General features: G+C 31.1%; 1 protein-coding gene across 1 annotated transcript; it reads left to right on the forward strand.

Annotated features, from left to right (window-relative positions):
- The first annotated feature begins 371 nt into the window (after positions 1–371).
- LOC112008844 (acid phosphatase 1) lies at positions 372–17,412 on the forward strand. The gene is made up of 4 exons (XM_065781291.1): positions 372–545; positions 15,286–15,482; positions 16,352–16,561; positions 16,895–17,412. The coding sequence occupies exons 1-4, from the start codon at positions 372–374 to the stop codon at positions 17,070–17,072; spliced, it is 759 nt and encodes a 252-aa protein (XP_065637363.1). The 3' UTR covers positions 17,073–17,412.
- The last annotated feature ends 8,265 nt before the right edge of the window (positions 17,413–25,677 follow it).

Raw genomic sequence — 25,677 nt, forward strand, 5'->3', positions numbered from 1 at the left:
GACAGAATATGCACCTTCCTTCGAATTCACATGCCATGAATTTTAGAGAAGAACGTGTTGACAATATTTCACCACCTCGCTCACCACCCATAGAGACCAAGTTGCTGTTTCCTTCTATAGACTTTCCAAGAAGTCTCTCTTTTGATCTTTTCTCTCTTCTATTAACGTGGCTAGTTCTCCTACCTAAAAGTCCTCGTTTTCTTTTGGACCCACACGCCTTCATAAACCACTATATATATGACCCTCCTAACCATTACATTCTCATTCATAAATCATAATTCACATTCATCACAGTTCAATCTCATACAAATAGTGCTTTTATTAAGAGGAAGATAATCTTTTTGGTATTATAACTTTGATTTTTGTTAGCAATGGCACAAGAAATCACATTCAAGGCTTTGGCTATTGTATTTGCTGTGGTAGCAATCTTCTCTTCAAGTGTGATGGCTCAAGATTTTGCACCAGCATCAGCACCACCACCAGCAATAGAGAAAGGTGCAGCTTACTCTAATGCTGTCTCTGGAGCTATGATTTTTGGGTCTCTGGTTTTGTCTATGCTGACTATGTTGAAGCATTAAGATTGGATCTGTTATGGATTTGATTGATTATTCTTTTGATGTTTAGAGAGATGGGCTGTGAGGGTATTTCATTTGTTACTTATATATTATTTATTTAGGTTAGAGAGAGAATAAAGGAGATTCATATATATGGTTATTGTATACTTGTTTTTATTTTTTCATGATTTATGATATATGATACATATGTTATATACAAGATTGTTTTTTTTTAAAAAGAAATTGGATGGTACACCGTTTATTGTCATATATAACCTCACTCTCTCTCTCTCTCTCTCTCTCTCTCTCTTTATTTTATATTTTTTCCCCCTGAGTTAATGAACAATGAGAGCAATAATAATAAATTAATAATGGGATACATTGCCATGTTTTCCATAGTTTTTTTTTTTTTTTTTTTGTGGCAATTACCAAAATGGCTTTTTATGATTCAAGCAACATCACTTTCATTCAAGTCCTACTAAAATATAATTTTTAATTATGTACTGACTACAATAAACTATTTCAATAATTGTTAGAAAAAATCCTGATAAATATTATACTTGTAGATGCTCAACTGTCCACTGGAGAAAAATCCTGAAAAAAGAAAAAAAAAAAAATCCTTTTATTAGCCAGGCTATTTTTACTTGCTTTTTTACCTTTAGGGTTGACAAAATTTTGAAGCCCATCGAACCTGGGGAGAAATCCGCTATAATGGGCCTGAGATCTGCATGTAATATATCGATCACAGTAACGGGTCATTACCCAAAAGTAGTAACCTGAATGATTTGTGACTTGGGTCATTACTCATTACCCAAATCATTCAAGGTACTAATTTGCAAATTGGACCCTTTTAAATTTTGAGTTATTATTTTTTTGTCCACTTAAGTTCAAAATTTTGGCCTCTTTAATTTCAAGTTTTCCCTTTAATAGCATTGTAACTAAACTTGGGAGTTTAAAGGAGAAAGAGTTTGAGTTATACTATCTCATTATAAAAAATGCTAGAGGCTACCAAACGTCAATAACACAGCATGCCTAGTTCACAACAAATATTTATCTCACAAGGGTGGCTTTCAACAATATCAACAAGAAAATATTGACCGTGTGGCTCTAATCATTCAAAGTAAACGGAGAGGGATTTTAAAATTATAGATACCAGTCAACATGAAGCTCTTTTTTGAGTTTTTTTTTTTTTTTTTTTTTAAATTAATTTATTTATTTTTAGTATGGGTTTTCAAACAGGGGTGGAGGACCATGGCCCCATGGCCACCACTATAGCTTCCTTTTTCTTTTTTCTTTTTAAATGCCCCTCCCCTCTATTATCATGTCAAAATTTTAAAAATATGAATAAATTTAGGCAATGGTCCTCTTCATTTAAAAAATATATAAATACTCTTCAATATATTATTATCTCATTTATTTTCATTTTAATATTGACTTTTGATCATAAATAAATCATTAATTTTAGGAGTATTTCAAGCATAGATTTATAAAAATATATAAGTAAATCTCTTTAGCAATTTTTTTTTTCCAAAAATAAAGTCATACAAACTTATATTGCAAGAATTAAGGATACCGAAATATAAAGATATATTTAGCTTGGCCCTCCTTAAAAAAAATTTCTAGCTCTGCCACTATTTGCATATTGTATTCAGCTAGTGCTGACAACAGAATGCAATAGAAAAAAGAAAGTAGGAGCCAAATAAAAAAAGTTGCAAAGAATAGAAGAAACAGCAGAGAGAGAGAAGGGAAAAAAAAAATCCAACACATGAAAGCAACCAAAATAAATATACAAGAAAAAAAAAACCCTAAAAATAACAAAAGAGTCTTGAAACTTTAAATAGAATAGCAACAAAAATCCAGAACAGAGAAAGAACATTTGAATACAGGGTCAAGTGGGAGTTTTATAATTTTTAAGTGAATCTAAAATGGGAGTTAAGCTGTGGGTTCTAGTTAGCTCAATAGGTAAAGTCTCTGATAGTTGAATAAGAGATCTGGAGTTCAATCCCTGCCTACACCTAAAACTGATTAGTGTCTTTGTATGATGATAAAGAGCTATCATCAAGAGTGGAAACCATAGGTTGAAATTCTCTCTCTCAAAAAAAAAAAAGGGAGTTAAGCTACATGAGAGATAAGTGTAGTATATTCTAGACAATAGGGAAGTTTATATGCAATTCAAACTAAAAGGGAGTTCAATGTAGATAGTGTAAACCTCAGGAAATGACAGTGTAATGTTCACCTAGATTTTAGAAGTTCATCTATTTGATCCCAAAAAAAGAGTTTATTGATTGACCCCATCCTCTATTCTATCATTCTCAAAATTTAACTCATAAAATGTTAAGAGTTTTGTTGTTCAATTTATCGATATTTCTTAGTATTATAAGACGTAAATCCTCTCTCTCATATCATTATCAAAATAATAATAATGTTATCAATTTTTAAATACCACATTATCCCCAATTTTCTATAATTAACTTTCTTTCTTCTTCTTCTTCTTCCTTTTTTTTCCCCCCCTGTTTCCTTTCTTCTAAATTCTAATCTCATGTTTTTTCTTTTTTCTTTTTCTTTTTTCAAATCTCTTCTTCTTTATTTTGAATTTTAAAAAAAAAAAAAAAAAACACTCCTACTAAAACTTCTCATCATGCTTATTTTTTCTGAATAGGCCAGTTGCCAAAATAAAACATAAATAAGAAGTAATCGGCTTAATACTCAACATTTTTTTATGTTTTCTTGGTCATATGTTTGTATATTTGTTTTTATTTTACATATAGTCCTTAAAAGATTTTCGTCAATTCTCTTTAGGTGTTCAAACTTGAAACACTCTTCTAATCTAAAATTTGTATACATTTCAAATTGTCATTTCGTACATTTCAAAAGAGCCTCTGAACACTTGCTCACAATCATATATTTATTCAATAAAAGGGGACTAATAACATAATATGTACTATTTTGCATGGCCACATGTACATAAGGATTTAACCATAAAATCTCAAGTTAGATGACAAGAAACAAGAAACTGTCTCACAAATATAACCCATCAACTTATTCTCTTGTTGTAAGACAGGGGATGCATTAGTTGTTAATTCATCGCCACAATATTCAGTAGCACGCGCCACAATAAGATTTTACCGAGAAATAGTCACGATCTTTAAACGCAGTTTTTGCTTCTTCTTGATTGCTAAAAATACTATCATAGAATTTGAGGCAAACTTCATATGATGCTTTCAAATTGGGGTTGGTGGTCTTGTTTACAAGTGAGCTAATAATACGGGCAAAGGTTTTATTAGCCGCAACATCTGTGAAGTGCATTGAAATATTGGTAAGGCCAACAAGGTCGACTAAGGGTGTACGAGGATCGGATTTGAGGGCTTTCAAGCAAAAAGGAGGACCTTCGTGCACAGAGCAAATAGATTTAAGCACATTTTCTGATACTTTCATGCTTAGCTGTGCATTTGCTAGGCAAATCAAAAGGATTGCTAGCATAAGAGAGAGTAAAAAGGAAGTACAAAAGGAGGGGGCCATTTTGTTGAGTTTGATTTCTTGAGGATGTATTGTGTTTCTGTCAAAATTTATGACAAGAAATCTATACTTATAAATCAATTTGCTCTACTATCAAAATGGGACTATTCTGACGTTTTGGTAGCTTCTAGCAATTTTTAAAAGGAAAATTTTTTATTTTTATTTTTTGAGATAGTTATAGTGAAAGCTCAGATTTGTGTTAAAATACAAGAGTTTGTTTAGACTCCCAAAAAAAAAAAAAAAAAAAAAAAAAAAAAAAAAAAAAAAAAACGGCTAGATTGCTTTTACTCTAACTTAGACTAAGTGCGGAACAAGAGTAAATAGGCGCAATGAACCGATAACACTACTTTAAGCCATATTCATCCATCATTAACAATAAAGTAAAAGCTTAAAGGGTAAGAAAGAGAGATGCAAACACAAGATAACACCGAGATGTGTTATCGAAGAGGAAATTGAAGAACTCGGCGAAAAACCTCTCTGCGACCCTCCAAGTCGAAATCGATCCACTAGAGAATAAAGCTGGAGTACACGAATAATAAAAGACCTTCTAAACTTAGTCTACCCCATGTACTTGAGGCCTTTAAGCTCTTATTACCAACTGATTTCTTGGAGCCTTGTCTTTTCTAGCTTTCTGGATCCTGCAATTCAGCCTGATTGCATCCGCCAATGAATGGCTTATTCCAATGCTTTCCAGTAGCACCAAAATCTCACTTTACACTCAGAATGAGTGTGGTAAGTGTTTGGGCTAACAACCTCTCCAAGATTTAGAGATGGAGAGGTAGGAGTTGAGGAAAACCATAAGGAAATGTATAGATGATTGTGGGTATAACAATTTCTAACTCTCAAGTGTATTTTCTTGGGCTTTCTCTTTGAAAAGCACTCCTTACAATTTGTGGGTAATGAAGATATATATAGTGTGGGTAAAAATTTGGTAAAGCAAATACAACTTTTTGACAAACAAAGACTTTTGTGAGTCCTTAGCGGGTTCAGGGGCGGCGGTACGTTATAGTCAAGGGGTTCAAATGAACCCCTTGACCCAAATTTTTTTTAATATATATATATATATATAATTTTTAAAAAAAATTGTTTTGAGCCCCTGCAATACAAATTTGCACCCCCTCACCATGAACCTAACCCTTTTTTTTTAAAGCCCAACTTAAACTCCGAGGGGAAAAAAAGAAAAAAAAAAAGAAAAGAGAAGTCTAACAGAAAATTTTGGTCTTTAATCTCAGAAATAAAAATCCCATAAATCAAATTTTGAAAATTCATAAATTAAAAAAAAAAAAAAAAAAAAAAAAAAAAAGGGCCAAATAAAACCTTAGAATTTTGCAGCTGCCTAACCCCCAAAATCTCTCACTATCTTTCTTTACTCTCCAAACCCAAAGGAAAAAGGTTGCCTCTGCTTCACACACAAAATCTGCCGCTGCATAGGCATAGCCTCCACGATCTGCCGCTACTGGACTATCCCTAATCTGATGCTGTCGTTTCTACTTGGTCTACCTTCTGCCGCCACTTGATCTGGTTTTTCAGCTCTCACTTTCTCTCTTTCTTTCACTGTGAGAGTGTGTTTATAGTGTTTTGATATATTCTTTCACTGAATCTGTGTGAGTGAATCACCGTGTGTGTTTGTGGGGGTTGTGGGATTATAGTGTTTTGATTTTTGTTATGAGTTTTGAGTCTCTTTGAGTATGACCATGTGTGTGTGGGCTTGTGGGGGTTAATGGGTTATAGTGTTTTGATTTTCTTTACTATTGCAGTGTTGTTGTAAGTCAATAAGTGGTTATATTGATTTGATATAAAGTTGAGTTATGAGTTGTCTTGTGTGCTTGAGTATTTGACTAAATTTGTGACTTACTATTTGACTAAATTTGTGACTTGTGAGTGGTTTTTTAATTTTGCTGAATGTGACTTATGAATGGTTGTTGGCTATGTGACTTGGTGAATACTTTAACACTAAAACATAATAAAAATATAAAACATTTAAAGAATTGTAAACTTATAAATTAAAGAATTGCAAAAAAATCACTTAACAATAATTAATATGTTTATTGTATTAAAAAAAATATGTCAAATGAACTTATAGTTTATTTTTTATTCTTTTGCTAGTACCATGGACAAATTTGTAATAAGAAAATCTCATAGGCCACAAGATTCTTACTGACCCCCCTAAACAAAAATCCTGGAGTCGCCCCTGGCGGGTTGGCACTTTTTGTGAAACAATCGCGAAAATGATAGTCTGATATAACTCTTCGTCTTCTAGTCATGTGCTCCAAACATGACCTTTTTGCGGGTTGCTTCTCACGAGCTACTCGGGATCTAGTCGCGAAATCCATTGATTCAACTCTTGAAGCTTGATTCTTCACTGATCTCTCACTCTCATCTCTTACAAATAAACCCACATACATACAGGGAAAAATGATTGAAGAAATTATAATAAAATTTGGCACAAAATTAAAGCCAACACAACATAATTGGAAATCATAACTTTACATATAATATGTTGTTAACACTGCAAAGTTATCCTCATCATACAAACATGTTTTTGATTTAAAAAATACAAGAAATTTTTTTTTTTTAATACTCCCAAAAACAACTTTTTAAAAATAGAAAATAAAAACTGTTATCAAACATAACCTTAGATGTCAATTAATTTTTCAGTAAAAGGAGGAGCAACTGAAAGGGAAAGAAGAAAAAAAAAATTTTGATTAAAATTTTCAAATTGTGACAATCACAATAGAATTTAGTCAAATTACTACAAGTGCCTTAAGTGCACATACAACTTATAATTGAGCATTGATTAATTCTTAATTTGTGAAAAAATATTGTGCAGTTAAGGCACTCATTAGCAATATCTTTATTTTAGCAGTTTCTATATATACAACATTCTCACAATAAAGTTTCAATCATAATTTGTAATTGATTTTGATATAGTACTGTTAATAGTTTTCCACATAAGTTTTGTTGTGAAATTAATACGAAAATGTTATCCTTTTTTTTAAGAAGTGTCTCACTTTATTTATTTATTTATTTATTTTTGTGTAAAAGGTGAAAGAAACACACATTTTGAGAAATTGGGTTTATTATTTTGCTTATTTAGATAGAAATTGTGTGTAAATAGGCATGGTATAATGTTGTGTTGATAGTTTTTTCAACCAATTTGACCAACCATATATATTAATTTATACTATTATCCTTATTTTAATATTTATATTTGATTTATTTTGGTATTTTAAGATTTAGTTGTGAAGAATATGAAAATTTGGAATATAATTTATGAATATTATGTGAATTATAATAATTTATTGAAAAAAAGTGATTAATCAATTTAACACAACTTGACCCATGTGGATTAGGTTGGTTTCTACACATGATGGGTTGAGAATTTCTCAACCAAACAAGGTCTGATTGGGTTAAAAAAAAAACCACAAACCCAACCAAACTTAACCCATGCACACCCTTGCAATTTATATAATATTTTTTTTATTTAAATTGTGTTTAGAGAGGAAAGATATTGTGAAAAAAAAAAAAAAAGTTAGAAAAGGATTTAAACTTTGGCTTTGATATCAGGCACATATTTTTTTCCTTTAAACGGAGGACAATGCTAATAGCTTCATAGCTCATTTTGACATCTAGTGTTTTCCACGCTAATGACTAAGTTAGGACAAAATATTATAGACTGTTTTATATAAATTCTTTTGTGATGGCAAAAAAAAAAAATTCTTTTGTGAAAATTACAACCTTACCCTTATGATTTTAGCCAAAAATATATTAGTAGCAACTATTGTGAATACTTGTACAAAATTATTAATTAGGGGAAAGAAAACTCAAATAAAAATATGGGGAAAATGTTTTTTTTTTTTTTTTTTCAATGGAAAGTAAGATTGTAATTTTCTTTCATGGGAAAATAAATGTTCTACGTCACGGGATAAATCCGAAACAACAAAATATGGAGACTTGTGCTATTGAGCAAGTGTGTTGCTTCCTCGATCGCCTAGTATGAGAAATTCTTATACTCTTCAGAAGCATTGCAGTTGAGCAAGAACACTGCTGATGATAATACTGATTGTAGAAGGGGCTAGTAAGCTTTCTCTTAATCTGCAAAAACCTCTGCATCAACGTTCACTTTATACCAACCTTGTGCCGGAGGACACCAACGTTGTGGCTCTTGTTTCTGTCCAGCGTACGTGAAAGAGAATTCCAATAAATTACTTTGGTTTGGGGAAAAATGTGTCTTTGTTGTAATAAAAAAAAAAAAAAAGTGTCTTTGAGTCTTTGATCTTGAAAAATAAATACAAAAAAATCATTAGTCCTGCAATTTTTATCAATGTCTTTTCATTTTTATTGGATTTAAAGAGTGATCGTATGTATCATGAAAAAAAAAAAAGAATTGAAGGTTTTAAAGTTTGGTTTTCATAACAAACAAATGATTTTTTTTTTAATCTTCAAAAATGGAAAAATATTATTTTAGACGGTGAACAAAAATTCAACACTTTTATGACAATATAATAATGGCGAAGATTTTTTTCCCCTTTATAATTCATTAGTATCAGCAGGAGAGGAGGAAGTTGAACCCTGTATGTTTTAGAAATACTAAGAAGTGCCCACTACAAGACTCTTGGCTATTATAATGATAAAGAAAAAATACTTATCCTATGTCAATAATACAACCTTACTGTATGATTTTATTTTTATTAACAAAAGAAATTATAGCAACTAAAAAAAAAATTGTATTATTTGCGTGCATGATGACATGGCATAATGATGAGTCTGGCTGATCTCTTAACGAGCAGCCTCTGTTTGAGTTACCCTCCCAATTAACTAGTTAGATTGACTAATCCATGGATACAAACATATGTATTTTTTTTTTTAATCAAATAAAGGCTTCATGGTAGTAATAAAAAATCTTTTTTTTTTTTTTTTGGGTATTGAATAAAGGTTTTATATATAGTAGTAATTTATTTGTTCCTCCTATGATATGGAGTAATTAAACAATATTATAAGTGTGATCTCGCGATTCTATTAATTCATGTCAGATGGTTGCCTAGTAGATTGGATTCGAATTAACTCAATTGGTGAGTTTTTTGTTATTAGATAAAGAATATGGCCAATTTGGGTATAAATACCACCTATGCCTAAAAGGAACCATATGCTATGTTGGTTAAATGATAAAATTAAAAAAAAAAAAAAAATTATTATAAAGTGAACACATTTCACATCCAATAGTATTTATTAAAAGAAATTACAAAATGTGAATCAAGAAAGAAAACCAGACTTGTATAAAACACACAAAAACAAAAACAAAACAACATTTTAAACTTATATATTATATTAATTCAATAGAACGTGATGGATAATATCAAATATTCTATACTTCATGGCCACATGCACATGAGGATTTAGCTCTCTCCTGACAGGAGTTTTGAAACAAAGGGATATTAATATCAAATATTCTATATTGCATGGCCACATGCACATGAGGATTTTTTAGACATATTTTGTTAGGCTATTTGAAACACGCAACAGTGTCGTGAAGTAGTAGTTATACACTTTTTTATTCATTTGTTGGAGAGGGACTGAGTCGGGGGATCCTAATTCATCGCTACAATCAGCATTGTAAGTGAGGATACGTGCAGCAGCAACAAATACTTTTTCGTAGTTACCAGCTTTCAATGCTTTCTTTGCATCTTCTGTCTGGTCAATAATATTTACATACAATTCATGGCAGATTTCATACTTTTTAAATTAAAACTTTTAATGCTTTCTGGTTGCTTCTGGTTAGGCAATGTAGCAATGACAACCATATGTGAGTAACAATTTTACTGTGAGAATACATTCACACAAAAAAAAAAAAAAAATTGTGACAGGCTTGGGTTAACGTGGCTGAGGAGGAACCACCCATTAGCGTTATGTCTACCACCTATGGACACATCCCTTCCCACACCTGTGCTTATGTGGTCGTGCGAGGCTATTAATTTATGTCCAAAGACTACTCAAACTAGATTCTAAGTCTATATTTAGTGATTCTCAAAAAAATAAAAAATAAAATCTATATTTAGTAAATGTTTTTATTTTCTATTTTCAATTTCTTGTTTTTAAGAAAAAAAGAAAAAAAAATGATATTTTTTCAAATTGGAAAACAAGTTTGGTTAGTTGAAAGAAAAAATAATTAATTAATTTTTTTTTGAATTACATGCTCCCATTACATTCTTTTGTCAACATTATTGTGGAAGCACCTTGTTAAGAACTTCATTACAATTTACAAGACAAAAATATAGGGATCAAAACAACACAACCCCAAAAAAGGAAAAAAGAAATAATAGAATTCAAATGAAATTTATTCTGGTAGTTGCGGTGTAACTCGTTAAAATGAGATTGAGCCAAGAAGCTTGAAGAGAGATTCCCCATAGTAAAATCATATTACGTGTTATTGTAAACCCATGGAAATAGATCAATATGCCCACCACTATAGCTACTTCCATTCCACATATTATAAAATTACTGTTTCACAATAAAATTAATAATAGAACCAATCCCAAACACTAGCTCTGCAATTAATTAGAAATAGATTTTGTTTTGTTTCTTACATGGGTTTCAATCAAGGGAGTCAATACCGTACCGGAGGCTGTACCGGTTTGGCCAGCGGTACGATATATTTCGGATACCGGTCAATACCGGTGTACCGTTTCGAATTTACCGCTACATATATATATATATAGTGTTTAAAGCCCATATATATATATATATAAATTCATAGATTAGACTAATTTGTAATCTTAAACCCCATACAAGCCCAAGCCCAAGCCTATTCCTCTATATCTATAAAAAGAATTAAAAATCATGTCAAATTTAAAATACTAAGCTTTCACACGTGAACTAATTAAGGGCTTAAAAAAAATTAAAAAAAAATTAAAAAAAACATATGACATGTGAAAGGGCTTTTGAGTTTTGAGCCTTTGTCCGTTTCTAGGAGCTAGGAATTAATTAAAAAAAGGAAAAAAATCTGACATATAAAAGTTGTTTTTAACTTTGTATATCCCTTTTGCAAGCTGTCAACTTTATTGGGTGTTTAAAAAAGTTGAAATTCAGGTTTGGGCGTAAGTTGGACGCAACCAAGAAAGAGGAAAAAGAAAGAAAATCTGAAAAAGAGAAAGAGGACGCCAGGCAACCAAGAAAGAGGAAAAAGAAAGAAAATCTGAAAGAGAAAGAGGATGCCGGGCAACCAAGAAAGAGGAAAGTCTGGAATTTGAGGGAGGAAAAACTATGCACTACGAGTTTGAGAAACTGCAAGTGACGCTGGTGAGTGGAGAGATGAGAGAGTGAGAATGTTTTTTTTTTTTTTTCTTCTTCTTCTTCATTTTCTTGTTTCGGTCCGGTATGTATTTACCGGCCGGAACACCCGGATTTCACCGGTACGGCCGGTACAAGGCCGATACGCCCGGTATTTTTTCCAGTACGAAATAGGGGGGTTGAGCGTACCGAATCACTGGCCGGTACGGTATATACCGGCCGTACCGGCCGGTACGGTACGAGATCCACTTCCTTGGTTTCAATTGATACTCTTGAGGTGTTGGCGTTTGGTATGGGAGAATCTACATTACTCCTGGCATCCAGATTCCTAGGAATGCAATTTCTAAGAATGTAGTTATTCCTATGTTTGGTTTATTCTAAGGAATCTTAAATGAATTATTTATTTTTTCCAGTCTATCTTTAGATTTAAATGTGAACTACCAAGTCATTTAAAAAAAGGGTTAAAGTTGTCAATTTATAAAAAATACAATTTCCTTTAAGTTTTGGAATCTGAATTCCCACCTGTTTTAAAGGGAATCCATATTCCCATCGAGAGGGGTTTAAGGGGGGAATCCAGATTCCCCTGGCATCTGATTCCCTAGCATGATTTGCAATCAAACATGGGAATCTTTAACAATTCCTAGGAATCCTAAAACATTACCTTGTACCAAACGCCACATTAAGGTATTATGTAATATTCTTTTGGGGGAGGTGGGGGGAGGGGGTGGGGGAGGAGGGGGAGTGGGCATTTGCTCCTAATTTATAAATTATGAGCAAAATGCCTATATTTTGAAATTATTTAGCAAAATGCTCATATTTAATCGATTTACAGGTGAAACTCGACATTAGCAATGTCGAGTTTTATGCATATTTTTCCATTTAATTTTTTTTTGAAAATTTAAGTGAAACTCGATATTACAAATGTCATGTTACACTTAAAAATATACACAGTTCTCGATTTTGAAGATATCGAGTTTTACACAAAATTTGATTTTTTTTTAAATTGAATTTAAAAAACAGTGACATTTTTCTAAATAATTTCAAAACAAAGGCATTTTATTGTATAGTTTTAAAATTAGGGGCAAATGCCCATTTTCCCCAATATCCTTGTATAATTGAAAAAAGAAATTATGAAGTTTGAACAAATGTGAAATATTTGCAGATCTGACTGATGGGCTTCCAAAATCTGTGAAGGACTTGTAGATTTACTTCTAGAAAAATAGAAATCTAAAATTAGGAAGGGAGAGAAAGAGGAAGGCAATGGTCTTGGTGTGAAGAAGACGAATACCAATCTGGAAAAGATGTAGAAGAAGAACAAGAAATCTAAAATTATGAGAGGAGAGAGAGAAAGGGGATGGGTCTACGGGAAAAGGGAAAAAATATTGTAGGTAAAAATAAAAATATGTTTAGTTCAAAAAAAAGAGCTTTAAACACCTTGTAGAAAAAGGGTGGATTTGCTATGCAATAACCTCCATGCTTGTTTAGCCAGCAAAGAATCATTAAAATGAGTCAAGTCTCTGAATCCCATTCCTCCATCCATTTTTGATTTAGTCATCTTCTCCACTTAAGCGAATGGATTTTCTTTCGATTACTCCGATATCCACACCAAAACTTTTTGATCAGAGCTTCTATATCATGACACAAGCCAAGTTAATTTAAAGCACCGCATGGCAAAGGTTAGTGTGGCCTATATTACTAATTTGAGAAGAATTTCTCACCCTGCTTGAAATAAAAGTTTACCTTCCCGGCTTGCAGTTTTCTCCATACCTTTTCTTTGATGTAACTGAAGCTTTCCTTTTTTCCCCTCCCAACAAAAAACAGAAGTCCCAAATATTTTCATACTATGTAATCTCCTACAAACCCATAGCATTCTTAATATGCTATCTGGTGCTCTCTGTAGTGGATTTGGTAAAGAAAATTGTCATCTTATTTCTATTCACTTTTTGGCCCGAAGTTTTCTCATAGGTGTCCAGAATATTCAAACTTTTTTGCAAATTCATTAGAAGTAGCCCTATAAAAAGCAAAATGTCATCTCCAAACTGTAGATGGGTTAGTTTTGCGCTTCTTTTATAGAGAGAAAAGCCTTGTATATCCCCATCCTGTGTATTTGTTTCTCAAAAAAAAAGAAAAAAAGTCCAATCTTATTTGGTGTGAACCAAGAATATTATTTATACAATAAGTTTATTCACCCGAGTTGTGAGGCATTGATATGCTTGTTTCCATAGTCTATACACACACACACACACACACATATATATATATATATATAAAATAAAAGTTAAATATATTGTGTTGTTCAGTTTTTCTTTTTCCTTTTATAATGTGTCTTGATTTACATTTTATTTTCCAACCTAAGAGTTATGTCGATTGTCAATTGAATGTTAAACCTTTCTCAACCTAAATTTTGGGAGGAATCATAGTGATCATTTCTTTTCATAGATTAGTTGCTCTAACTAGTTGAGACTTGAGAGGGTAGCTTGAACAAGGGGGTCGATTTTGATGTTTGCTCAACTCATGATCATCCAGCCGAGCTGACTTATGAAACCGAGTTCACATATGCTCTGTCATCACCTTGCTCATCAACAAATTATGTACTGCCCTTTTTTGTTATAAGGGTGTGGTGATGTTGACAGAAGAGAAGTATTTTCTATTCACCATATATACCATCACTTTTGTTGTTGTTGTTGTTGTTGTTTTGTCATAATACCGCTCTTCTTTCTTTTTATTTATTTATTTATTTTTTGGGCGAGAATACAGCTCTTCTTTATATACAATTTAAATGGAAAATCATGTATATATATACACACACACGTGCGCTTAAATCATATATGCTTCTATCAAGTTTTTTTTTTTTTCTCGAAAAAAAAAAGTATATATTTTTGGGGGGGGGGGGAGTTTGCTTAATTAATGGTCAGAATTTAATACCATTTTTTTAATTATACCCTAAACTATCTCTAGAAATTTTTAGTATTTTTGAACTACACTTATTTGATTAAAAAATAACACTTACGGAATACATCCTCTATTCTCTCATTCTCATAAATTAACCCAAAAAAAAAAAATGGTGATCAATTTCTAAAAAGTATATGACCCTTCAGATTGGAAAAATATGTTCAAATGCATGTGACAAATTTTCATTTTCAATAATATTTAGGGTGTCTTTATGAGTATTTTGTTACTAATAACACCTTCTGAAACGAATTATCTTTCTTGTTATTTCCTCTCTTACTTGCGCTTCGTTTTTATGGCATATAAGGCACTAATTAACAATTTGGTGCCTAGAATAAATGGTTTCTCTTCCAAAAAAATCTTGCCAAGTCAATACCACCCACTTAATAAGTATATCTCTAGATTTTTGCTCATATTCAGCCCATTTTTGAAAAAATAACAAACTGCTACTGGTTTGGTTAAGCATTTTGGGAGTCTAAAATTACATTTTTAAAACTTAAAACTCTGTTTCACAATAACAACTTCCCCTACCTTTTTTTACAAACACTCATTTTAAACAAAAAACACCGTTTTGCAACAGATTATACAAATGCACCATACATTCTATTAAGAATGCAAACAAACAAACAAACAAATTACTGCTATATAATCTTCCCCGAACCCCATGAATACATCCTCAAGAAAGAAATGGCCCCGTCTTTTTATCTCTCCTTGTTGCTCTCTCTTATGCTAACGATCCTATTCATTAGCCCAGCAGATTCACATTACACTTTATCAGAAAAAGTGCTTCATGATATTTGCTCTAAACACAAACATTCTCCTGTTTGCTTGAAAGCCCTCCAATCCTATCCTATTACACCCTTAGCCCACGTTATTGGCCTTACCAAGATTTCAATTAACCAAGCTGCTGTTGCTGCTAATAAAACCATTGAGCTTATGGCTTTACTCAAACGCAAGACCATGGTCCCCTCATATGTAGCGCAGNGAAACCTATGTTGGAAACTACATGCTTGGCAAACAATACCGTGAGGATTGTCAAGTTGTGGCCGATACTGCTTATGCCTATGCTAAGAACCTCACACTCGGTGATGATGGCCTGGATATTTGGGTGTTTGACATTGATGAAACTACACTCTCTAATTTGCCTTACTATGCTCAACCTGACGTTGCATTTGGGTAAGTAAAATAATACTACATTTTATGATAATTGATAAGTGATGATTAGCCTGTTTAAACTTTGATATATTTATATTTACCATGAGACAAACAAAAGAGAGAGTAGCTGTCACCGATATAAATTAATATCACATTGTGTTAATCATTATGAATATATTATTCAGTACAGGACCACAGGTCATAGTGTCCATGATTGTGACTTTTGAAATTCGTTATGGGCTCTAAATGTCTCTAACTAGAAAAACAAAAAAAATCGTAATGGGCATATTGCATTATTATAATAAAAAGTTACATTTGTGCCAAGAAGCTTTAGCTCAATAGGACCTCTCAAATCAAGGTGGAGAGGAAGATCATGATTTTAAGATCCATCAAGTACATATAAAATTTACCAATAAGAAGAACTTAGTATACTAGTGGAGGAAAAACAAGTACGAGTGAGATAATGTTGATAGACGAAGGATGATTATTGATATGCATAAGAACTACTTAAAAAATGAAGTGGTTTGTGCTTCTAAGTATACCTGGAATCTAGGACTATTCAATGTGTTCTGCTAGGAACAAAACATAGGCTATGACATATTGCCCTGGGAATTTCACCGCTACAATTTTTTTGGTGCAGCTCATGCATATAATTAATTAGTCTTGAGAGCTGAGACATTTTCATAGTTAATTAGAAGAGTTCATATATATGGTTATTGAAGTATGCTCTTTCCAAAGGACAACAAAAAATTCCCTTGATTAAGGCATGAAAATTTTATACATCTTTAATTTGTTTCTTGCTTAATAGTTTTGTAGTAAATATATATCTGATCTAATATATGTTATCTTTTCTTATGCGTGACTTGTCTCTCTCTCTCTCCCTATTTCAGGGCAGTTGCATATAACTCAACAACCTTTAACGAATGGGAAGCAAAAGGCATAGCACCAGCTGTGCCTGCGAATCTTGATCTCTACAAAAAATTAGTAAATCTTGGGTTTAAGATTGTCTTTCTTACAGGAAGGTCTGAAACCTATAGAAATATTACGATAGAAAACCTGAAGAATGTTGGTTACACCACTTGGGAGAAGCTCATACTTAAGTAAGCATCAAGGATATATATCTCATTTGTATTTTGGACATTGTCTTGATAATTCTCTTTTATATAAAGAATTTGTCATGCAATTCTCATGTGAAAATCATCACCACCTAAAATTTTACACCATCATTGTATACAGGATCCGTTCAGTAAAACATTTTATATATTGTTGACTCCATAAACTAAAATTTCAACTGTGAAATGAAGAAGATCTTATTACATGGTAAATATTTACAAGTTAATTGGTATCTTTTTCTTAACATAGAGATCTGGTAACATGCATCCAAAAAGAATATCGTGATTTTGACTGTTGAGCTATTCTTGATTTGGTGGCAGGCAACCCTCTGAGTCGAGTACCACAGCATTAGTGTACAAATCAACCAAAAGAGTTGAGCTTGAAGCTGAAGGGTACAGGATCCTTGGCAACATGGGAGATCAATGGAGCGATTTGTTTGGTACAAATGTTGGCAATCGAACATTTAAAGTGCCTGATCCAATGTACTACATTAGTTGAAATTTCATTATGATCTTATGATTAAAAAGCTCTAGAGCTAATTGGAAGCACTTGATAAGTTATAACTTCAGCTCTATGCTTTGTACCATGCCAAGTTTTTGGCTTTGGATCTTAATTAGGTGTTACTTTGAGGGGTCTGTTTTAGGTGTGCGCTATGCCTTAAAATAAGTTAAGTAAGGCTCTATTTTCTCTGTTTTTCTGGGTTCTTTGCCTGCTTGAGCCACCCCAAGATGAGTTGTAAGGGTGCTTGAGCTGGCTCTTGTACTTGCCTATTGAGAACTCACATTCCCGATATTAATATGTTTAGAAATAAAAATCCAAGGATTCAATTGGTTGATCAGTTTTTTCTTCTGCCTTTAAATTTTCAATGCCATGCTTTTAGATTTTGCCTCTTGCTAATTGCTATAAAGCAAAACTTATACACAAAAAATGTGTTCACTAGATTATTATTATTATTATTATTTTATCTGAATAAAATTATGATAACTTAGATTGGAAGAGTAGAAGACTATGTATGGAAATAAAAATGTTATGTTCACAACATTTTTACAATAAATTTAAGGTGATAGATTGTTAATGACTATTATAAATGGGCAAAAAAGTAATTTAAGTAATAAATTCAAATTAAAATCAATAACAGCTAGTAACTAACCATTTAGAATTTGCTATAAAAGTATTGCAAAAATAGTGTGAACTTATCACTTTCAAAAGGCAATAGATAATTTGCTTATTTTCAATCAATGAAATCTATGTAGGAATAAAAGGTCACACAGATTTTTCAGAACACTTTCACGAAGTAGGCCCAAATTATTCTTTACAAAGGCACAGGACAATTTGCAAGATACAAATAACCTATCCAGATCAAGTCCAAGTCATGGCACATCAAAGCCTACAAGTCCAAGCTCATTAACTAGAACAACATCTAATTGTAGTTTTTACATGTGTGACCGAGTAAGAATGGGTTATTTGAGGATTAGAAAGTTAATTATCACTTTTTTGAATTATCAAAATACCACAATTTAATTAAATAGTCTTACTCTTAAAAACTAAAAAAATGAGGATAGAACCGTAGTTCAACAAAATTTAAAAACAAAAAACTATATCAAAATTGCAATTTTTTATATATTAAAATAAAAAGAATTGCATTTTTATTTTTTAAAAACTCTCTCATAAAAATGAATGCACTTAGATTAGGTTAGAGTATAATTTCAATTTTGTCAAAAAAAAAAAAAAAAGCAATTTCCTCTCAATAACTTCCCACTAAATGAATACTTTCCTAATAGCACAATAACAGTTGTTACCAACCACGACAAACTTCTCCTAAATTCAAGCACCATTTTTTGATCTCTCAAAAATTTAATAAAAAGATATATTCATGCACGGCATTTTTTTTTTTTTCATTCGAATTCCAACTTCTCATCTATAATCTATAGTACTATTTAAAGGGTTTCTCCTATTTGGTATCCTCAATTTAGATATCCAAAATATCATCAAATTCATCTATTTGTAAAACTTATATAATAGGATTAGATATGTAAAATTACTAATTTAAAAACTCCTAAATTTTAACTAAATTTAAAAATAGATTAAGAAACAGTTTTTTCTTCCATTTCTACATTTTTCTCTCACGTTATTAGTTAAGCACTAATACAACTTTTTCTTTTTAAAAATAAATAAATAAATAAAACTTTTTTTTTTCTCCACAAACGTAAATTTGCTTTTTTTATTTTAATTTTTTTCCTAATTGCCAATGAAATGGCCGCAAGTTGTGATCACTACATTTCCCCACATTTCTCTCTCAGGTTTGTAAGTCAAGTACTAATATAACTTCTTCTTTTTAAAAAAATAAAAATAAAAGTAAAACTATTTTTTTTTCCTCACAAACGATACTCTTCTTTTTTCTAATTGCCAAAATGACTTGGCCACAAGTTTTTATCATTAAACAGTTTAATAAATTTTAAAATTTTGACACATCTTTTTTCCTAAAAATTTAGCATACACTATCTCATTTTAGATATATCTCATAAATGTTTTACATATCTTTTTAGTTTCTTTCCGTAGACTTTTGGATTGCCTCAACTTTTTACTCACTTGATCACCAATTCAAATTTTAGAAAGGTATGTTTCCTTTGACATTGTTGAAATTATTAATTTGTTAGTTTGTGTGTTTTTGTTTTTGTAATTCTTTACAAATCTCGCTTTTTTTTTTTTAATTTCTTCTTTTTTATCTCTTTTTCAAGTCTATTTCCACATCAATTAAAAAATAAAATCTATTTCCACAATTCCTTTCATCCCCACAATTTGTTTTTCTCACTTCATCACTGTCTTTCTTTCTTTTCAAAGAGGTATGTTTCCTATACAAGGAGTAAAGATGAGATTGTGAGGATTTGGGATATGTCTAAGCAAGTTGTTATTTTCTTTTTCTTTTTCTTTTTCATTATTATTGTTGTTGTTGTTGTTCATTTTACTTGTTCATATGGTTGAAAGTGTACATGTCTCTTTTACATTGATAGTTTTAAAGTCAAATGTTGAAGAGGAATCATTACCACTAATGTTATTGTGTTTATATTTAAGTCCATATTGATTTGGTTTGGTGTGTTCATTTCTTTCATTTTCAAGAGCTCGGTCTATACACCTTTAAATAGTAGGATGGAATTTATGTGAAAAAATTACATGAGTAAAACATGTAAACCCAAAAAAAAAAAAAAAAAAAGCTTCATTTTCAAGAGCTCGGTCTATACACCTTTAAATAGTAGGATGGAATTTATGTGAAAAAATTACATGAGTAAAACATGTAAACCCAAAAAAAAAAAAAAAAAAGCTTCATCACATTCGCAAAGCAAGTGTGATGAGAGTAGTTTACTCTTACCAGCATCTAAAACATTTTACTTCCAGTTAAAGTTCTTTTTATTAAAAAAAAACAATAATAAAGAAAAATATTAACAATTATCTATATTCAGATTTTTTTTTTAGATAGTTTTAAACTTTTTTTCCCCTTTCTCTCACGTTAGTCCCTCTCTCTCACTCTCAAAGATAACCCTTAATCACTTCTCATTAAAATTAGACACTTCCACTTCTCCTTATTACTTATGAACGACAAGTCAGTTTGCCAAAATCAAACATAAATAAATGTCTCTTTTCTTTCTATTTAATCTTTAAAAAATATTTTTTTTAAAAAAATTTAAAAAAAAAAAAAAAAAAAAAAACCCTATCTTTTTCTCTCTCAAAGGAAGGAGTAGCCCTTCCTACAAGGTAATTCTCTTAATTTTGTTTCTTTCTTTAAAATTTTATTGCCCATATGATTTTGATTTTTGTATATGATTTTGATTTATTTTTTATGGAAATTGTAAGAAAAATTGAAATAATAAACATTATATAATAACTATTTTTAGGGTAATTGGAGCAATTTTAGTTGTTGTATATCTGCTGTTATGGCAACAAAAATAAGGAACTAAGGACCAAATAAGATGGAAGTCAAACGATGAAAAAGGTTCAAGAGATGGCACCGTTTTCATACCCTATTTGTTTTGTTTTTTTTTTTGTTTTTTCTTTTTTTTTCCCCTTTTCTTCCTTTTAATTTTCCTTAAAAGTTATTATTTGTTGTATATGAGTGAGTTACATGTGTGAATAGATTCTTTTTTTCTTTTTCTTCTTTTTTTTCTTCTTTTTTTTTGCGTTCTTTTTGTAATTTTGTAACAGTGAACTATTGAATTTCGGGTAAATTTTTTTTATTATTTACTTTATTTTATTGTAATTGATTTGTCCATGATGATAGGTCCTAGAATGGAAAACACATGGAAATAGTGGAGATAAAAAAAAAAAAAAAAAAGGATGAAATTCCTGTGAAAATAAGGCCATGAGTCAATACTTAGTTTTTGTAGGAAAATGTGTACCCAAAAAAGGAGGAAAAAAAAAAAAAAACATCATCGCATGCGCTAAACGTGAGTGATAAGGCTAGTTAATTGTTACTCCCATCAAGTTCTCATCAAATTTATATCCCTCATAATTTAGGGGTGTGCATCTCAGCATCGATTGAGTTGGGTTGAGTTGGAAGATCTTTTTCAATAACCTAACCCAACAAAAATTCTCAACTCATCACATGTGTAAAAATCAACCCATCACATGGGCTAGGTTAAGTTGGGTCGTGGGTTGTACATAAATGTTGTGAACTTATCACTTCCAAAAGGCAATAGATAATTTGCTTATTTTCAATCAATGAAATCTGTGTAGGAATAAAAGGTCTCACAGATTTTTTAGAACACTATCACAAAGTGGGCCCAAATTATTCTTTACAAAGGCAGGACAATCTGCAAGATACAAATAACCTATCCAGATCAAGTCCAAGTCATGGCATATCAAAGCCTACAAGTTAGAACAACATCTGATTGTAGTTTTTACACGTGTGACCGAGTAAGAATGGGTTTTAATTGTTACTCCCATCAAGTTCTCATCAAATTTACATCAGTTGAGTTGGAAAATCCTTTTCAACCTAACCAATAGAAATTCTCAATCCATCACATGTGCAAAAACCAACCCATCACATGAGTTATGTTGGGTCAAGTCATGGGTTGTACATAAATGTTTTTTCTTTATATAAAAACTGCATTTTCATCAATTATTTATACACTTTTTTCAATAAATTTTAACATTTCATATAATATACTCAAATTATATTCCAATTTTCTAAATTCATCAAAACTATTTTTCAAATTTTCAAAATCAAACTAAAAAATTAAAATAAAAGTAATAAAATAAACTTATATACATGGTGGGTTGGGTTGAGTCAAATGAGTTAAAAAAATTATCAACCCAAACCTAACCCAACTCAAAGCTTAAAATAAATTTCATTCCAACCCACAAAAATCAACCCACAGCGTTAGGTTGGGCTGGTTTCGTTGGATTATAAGGTTTGATGCACCCCTGCAGTTGTATATTCATTTTTTTCCAATAAAAATTTACTGCTTTCTACTAAAATAAAAAGGAAAATGATATTTTCCAGCCTGTGTACTCGTCCACTTTTATTAAAACCACCAATTTTTAAATTGTCAGAGCTAAAGACCAATTCATGGACCTGTTGTAGAGGTCACTTTCCTAACAATTAAAAAAAGTTGATTTAGACTCCAATCAGTTTTTGGTATAGACAGGAATTGAACTCTAGATCTCTTATTCAACTATCAAAGATTTAATCAGTTGATGCAATACATAGCTAAGTTAATGCAAAACAAGATTCTTTAATAATAATAAATAAATAAATAAAATAAAGCACTATTTCATAACTATAACGTGACAGATTGTGAATGGTTGCTTATCACTTGCACATGAACCTATCATTTTTTCCTCACCACTCACTCTACTACATACAATTGTGGTAAAGAAATTATGTAATAGTTTATAGTACTAGATTTTGTATTGAATCTTAGTGTATTTTTTATTCTTAATTTTTTGGTAAAAAAATAGTTCATACTTTGCCCCCTAAGGCTAAAATTATGGCTCCATCCTTGTTTAGTATAATTGTACTTAAAACCCTAGGTCATCATTAAAATAGAAAATTATTGTTTCACATTCCCTAAGGTACATTCCCTATACATAAATGATGAGTAATAGTGTATAAATAGAGTGAGACAATAAAAAAAATAAAAAATAAAAAATAAAAGGCTTGACAAGTGCTAACACAATATTTTTTATAATAACCGATATATATTATTTGTTGTGATTGAAGTAATGTCAATAAAGCAAAGTGGTCGATACCGTATTGGTATCAGCCGTATCGGTACATGTACCAATATCGAAACACCAATATTTCGTATCAATTTAAATACCAAGCATACCAGCCAGTACCAAAAAAAAAAAAAAAAAAAAAGCTTTTTTTTTAGTTTTATAATTTTTGAATTTTTGTAAGGGCATAATGATAACTTATTTGCATTAACTTATTAGTATTATTTGTTTTCTTAGTATAGAATGAACAATTAAACTTTCTGTCTTTTATATTGTGTTTTTTTTTTTTTTTTCCTTTTTGTTGATGCTAAAGTCTAAAACCATGAATAATTTATTCTGAATTAAGGTAATGTCTTATGGTAAACTTTTATATTTATTATTATAATAGCAGTAAACCTAAACGGTAAACCAGTATTGACCGTACCGAAATATATCATTCCACTAGTTAAACCGGTATAACTTCCAGTATGAGATTGACTCCCTTGCAATAAAGACCTAAATAAAATGATATTACTCTAATAACTACATATTATATTAGCAGATATGAAAAGTTATTATATTAGGGCTTGTTTAGGATCCACTTATTTTGCTGAAACTAAAATTTTTTTTGCTGAAAGTACATAGATAAAGGTAAAAATTAGCTGAAATAGTACAGTGTGACTCATGAACAACACCAAAAGTGCAATGGGGCCTATGAATAGTAACAAAAATAAGTTTTTTTTCTTTAGAGAGTTTCAACCTATGGCATCTGCTCCTGATGATAACTCTTTATAATAAAGAGTTATCATCAGACCAAGACATCAAGTGGTTTTTGGAGTAGGCAGAGATTGAACCCCATATCTCTTATTCAACTATCAAAAACTTTACTCGTTGAGCTAACTAGAACCCACAGTGGTAAAAATAGGCTGAATAATAAAATAAGCTAACTTTTAAATTTGAAACCAAACACACACTTAATGTTTGTTGTACTCAGCTAATTGCACACACTCGTATACACAACCTTGAAAATCTTATTCTAAAAACCCAATTTTAGTCATAATTTTAAAATCAAAAAATTTTATAATTTTAACTAAAATTAAGTTTTGAAAACATGATTTCAACTAACATGACTCACACATTCCATACACCCTATTGTGTAATAATCTGTGCTCAAATTATTATCAACATTCAACATTTTCCACAAAAAGTGATAGTTCTTTCTTTCACCCTAGCAACACCATGAGAGCTCTACCATTTTTAAACCTTGCCACCATTTTAGAAACCACTCAAGTCATTCCCAATGACCTTCACCTTCTCCGACCACATTCTGGCCTTGCTGGTCACACTTTTGAAGGCCTTGATTGCCTAAGTTGGCTTCTAGCCGTGGAAACTGACAACCTCCGTGACTAGTCAGTAGTTCCAAAAGACTGAAAACTATGTTGGAAACTACATGCTTGGCAAACAATACCATGAGGATTGTCAAGTTGTGGCCAATGCTGCCTATGTAACTAACATAGTTACATATTTTGAAAGTCTAATTATTAGATTGTATGTTTTTTAAGTTTTAACACGAATGTCAAATTTGGTGTCAATCAAATGTTATTTACTATTGAATTCATAAACTTATTTTTTATGCATACTTTTAGATTACAAAAACTTAAAATTTAAACATTTAATTGATAGCATAGTTATTGATCTTTGATTCTCTAAAAATTTTGTAATCATAGAAGATATAAGAAAAAAATATAATCTAATGATGGATTTATCGAAATTCAAGTCCAATAAAATGATATTGAGTGGAGTTGTAGTTATTGCCTACATTATGGGATCTATATTTTTCTTTCTAATATATGTTATCTTTTCCTATGCATTACTGCTCTCNAAAAAAAAAAAAAAAAAAGCTTCATCACATTCGCAAAGCAAGTGTGATGAGAGTAGTTTACTCTTACCAGCATCTAAAACATTTTACTTCCAGTTAAAGTTCTTTTTATTAAAAAAAAACAATAATAAAGAAAAATATTAACAATTATCTATATTCAGATTTTTTTTTTAGATAGTTTTAAACTTTTTTTCCCCTTTCTCTCACGTTAGTCCCTCTCTCTCACTCTCAAAGATAACCCTTAATCACTTCTCATTAAAATTAGACACTTCCACTTCTCCTTATTACTTATGAACGACAAGTCAGTTTGCCAAAATCAAACATAAATAAATGTCTCTTTTCTTTCTATTTAATCTTTAAAAAAATTTTTTTTTATAAAAAAATTTAAAAAAAAAAAAAAAAAAAAAAACCCTATCTTTTTCTCTCTCAAAGGAAGGAGTAGCCCTTCCTACAAGGTAATTCTCTTAATTTTGTTTCTTTCTTTAAAATTTTATTGCCCATATGATTTTGATTTTTGTATATGATTTTGATTTATTTTTTATGGAAATTGTAAGAAAAATTGAAATAATAAACATTATATAATAACTATTTTTAGGGTAATTGGAGCAATTTTAGTTGTTGTATATCTGCTGTTATGGCAACAAAAATAAGGAACTAAGGACCAAATAAGATGGAAGTCAAACGATGAAAAAGGTTCAAGAGATGGCACCGTTTTCATACCCTATTTTTGTTTTTTTTGTTTATCTCTCTCTCTCTCTCTCTCTCTCTCTCTCTCTCTCTCTCTCTCTCTCTCTCTCTCTCTCTCTCTCTCTCTCTCTCTCTCTCTCTCTCTCTCTCTCTCTCTCTCTCTCTCTCTCTCTCTCGGGGCAATTGCATATAACTCAACAGCCTTTGGAGATTGGGTATTGAAAGGCATAGCACCATACTATTAATCGCATTCCGAGTCTTGTTATCCAAAATCAAACTCCATATGAGCGCCTTTTTGGGTCACCTCCAGACTATTACTACCTTCGCTCTTTCGATTCTGCTTGT

This window comes from Quercus suber, unplaced genomic scaffold, assembly GCF_002906115.3.
Source record: "Quercus suber isolate HL8 unplaced genomic scaffold, Cork oak 2.0 scaffold_14, whole genome shotgun sequence".
Lineage (NCBI taxonomy): Eukaryota > Viridiplantae > Streptophyta > Magnoliopsida > Fagales > Fagaceae > Quercus > Quercus suber.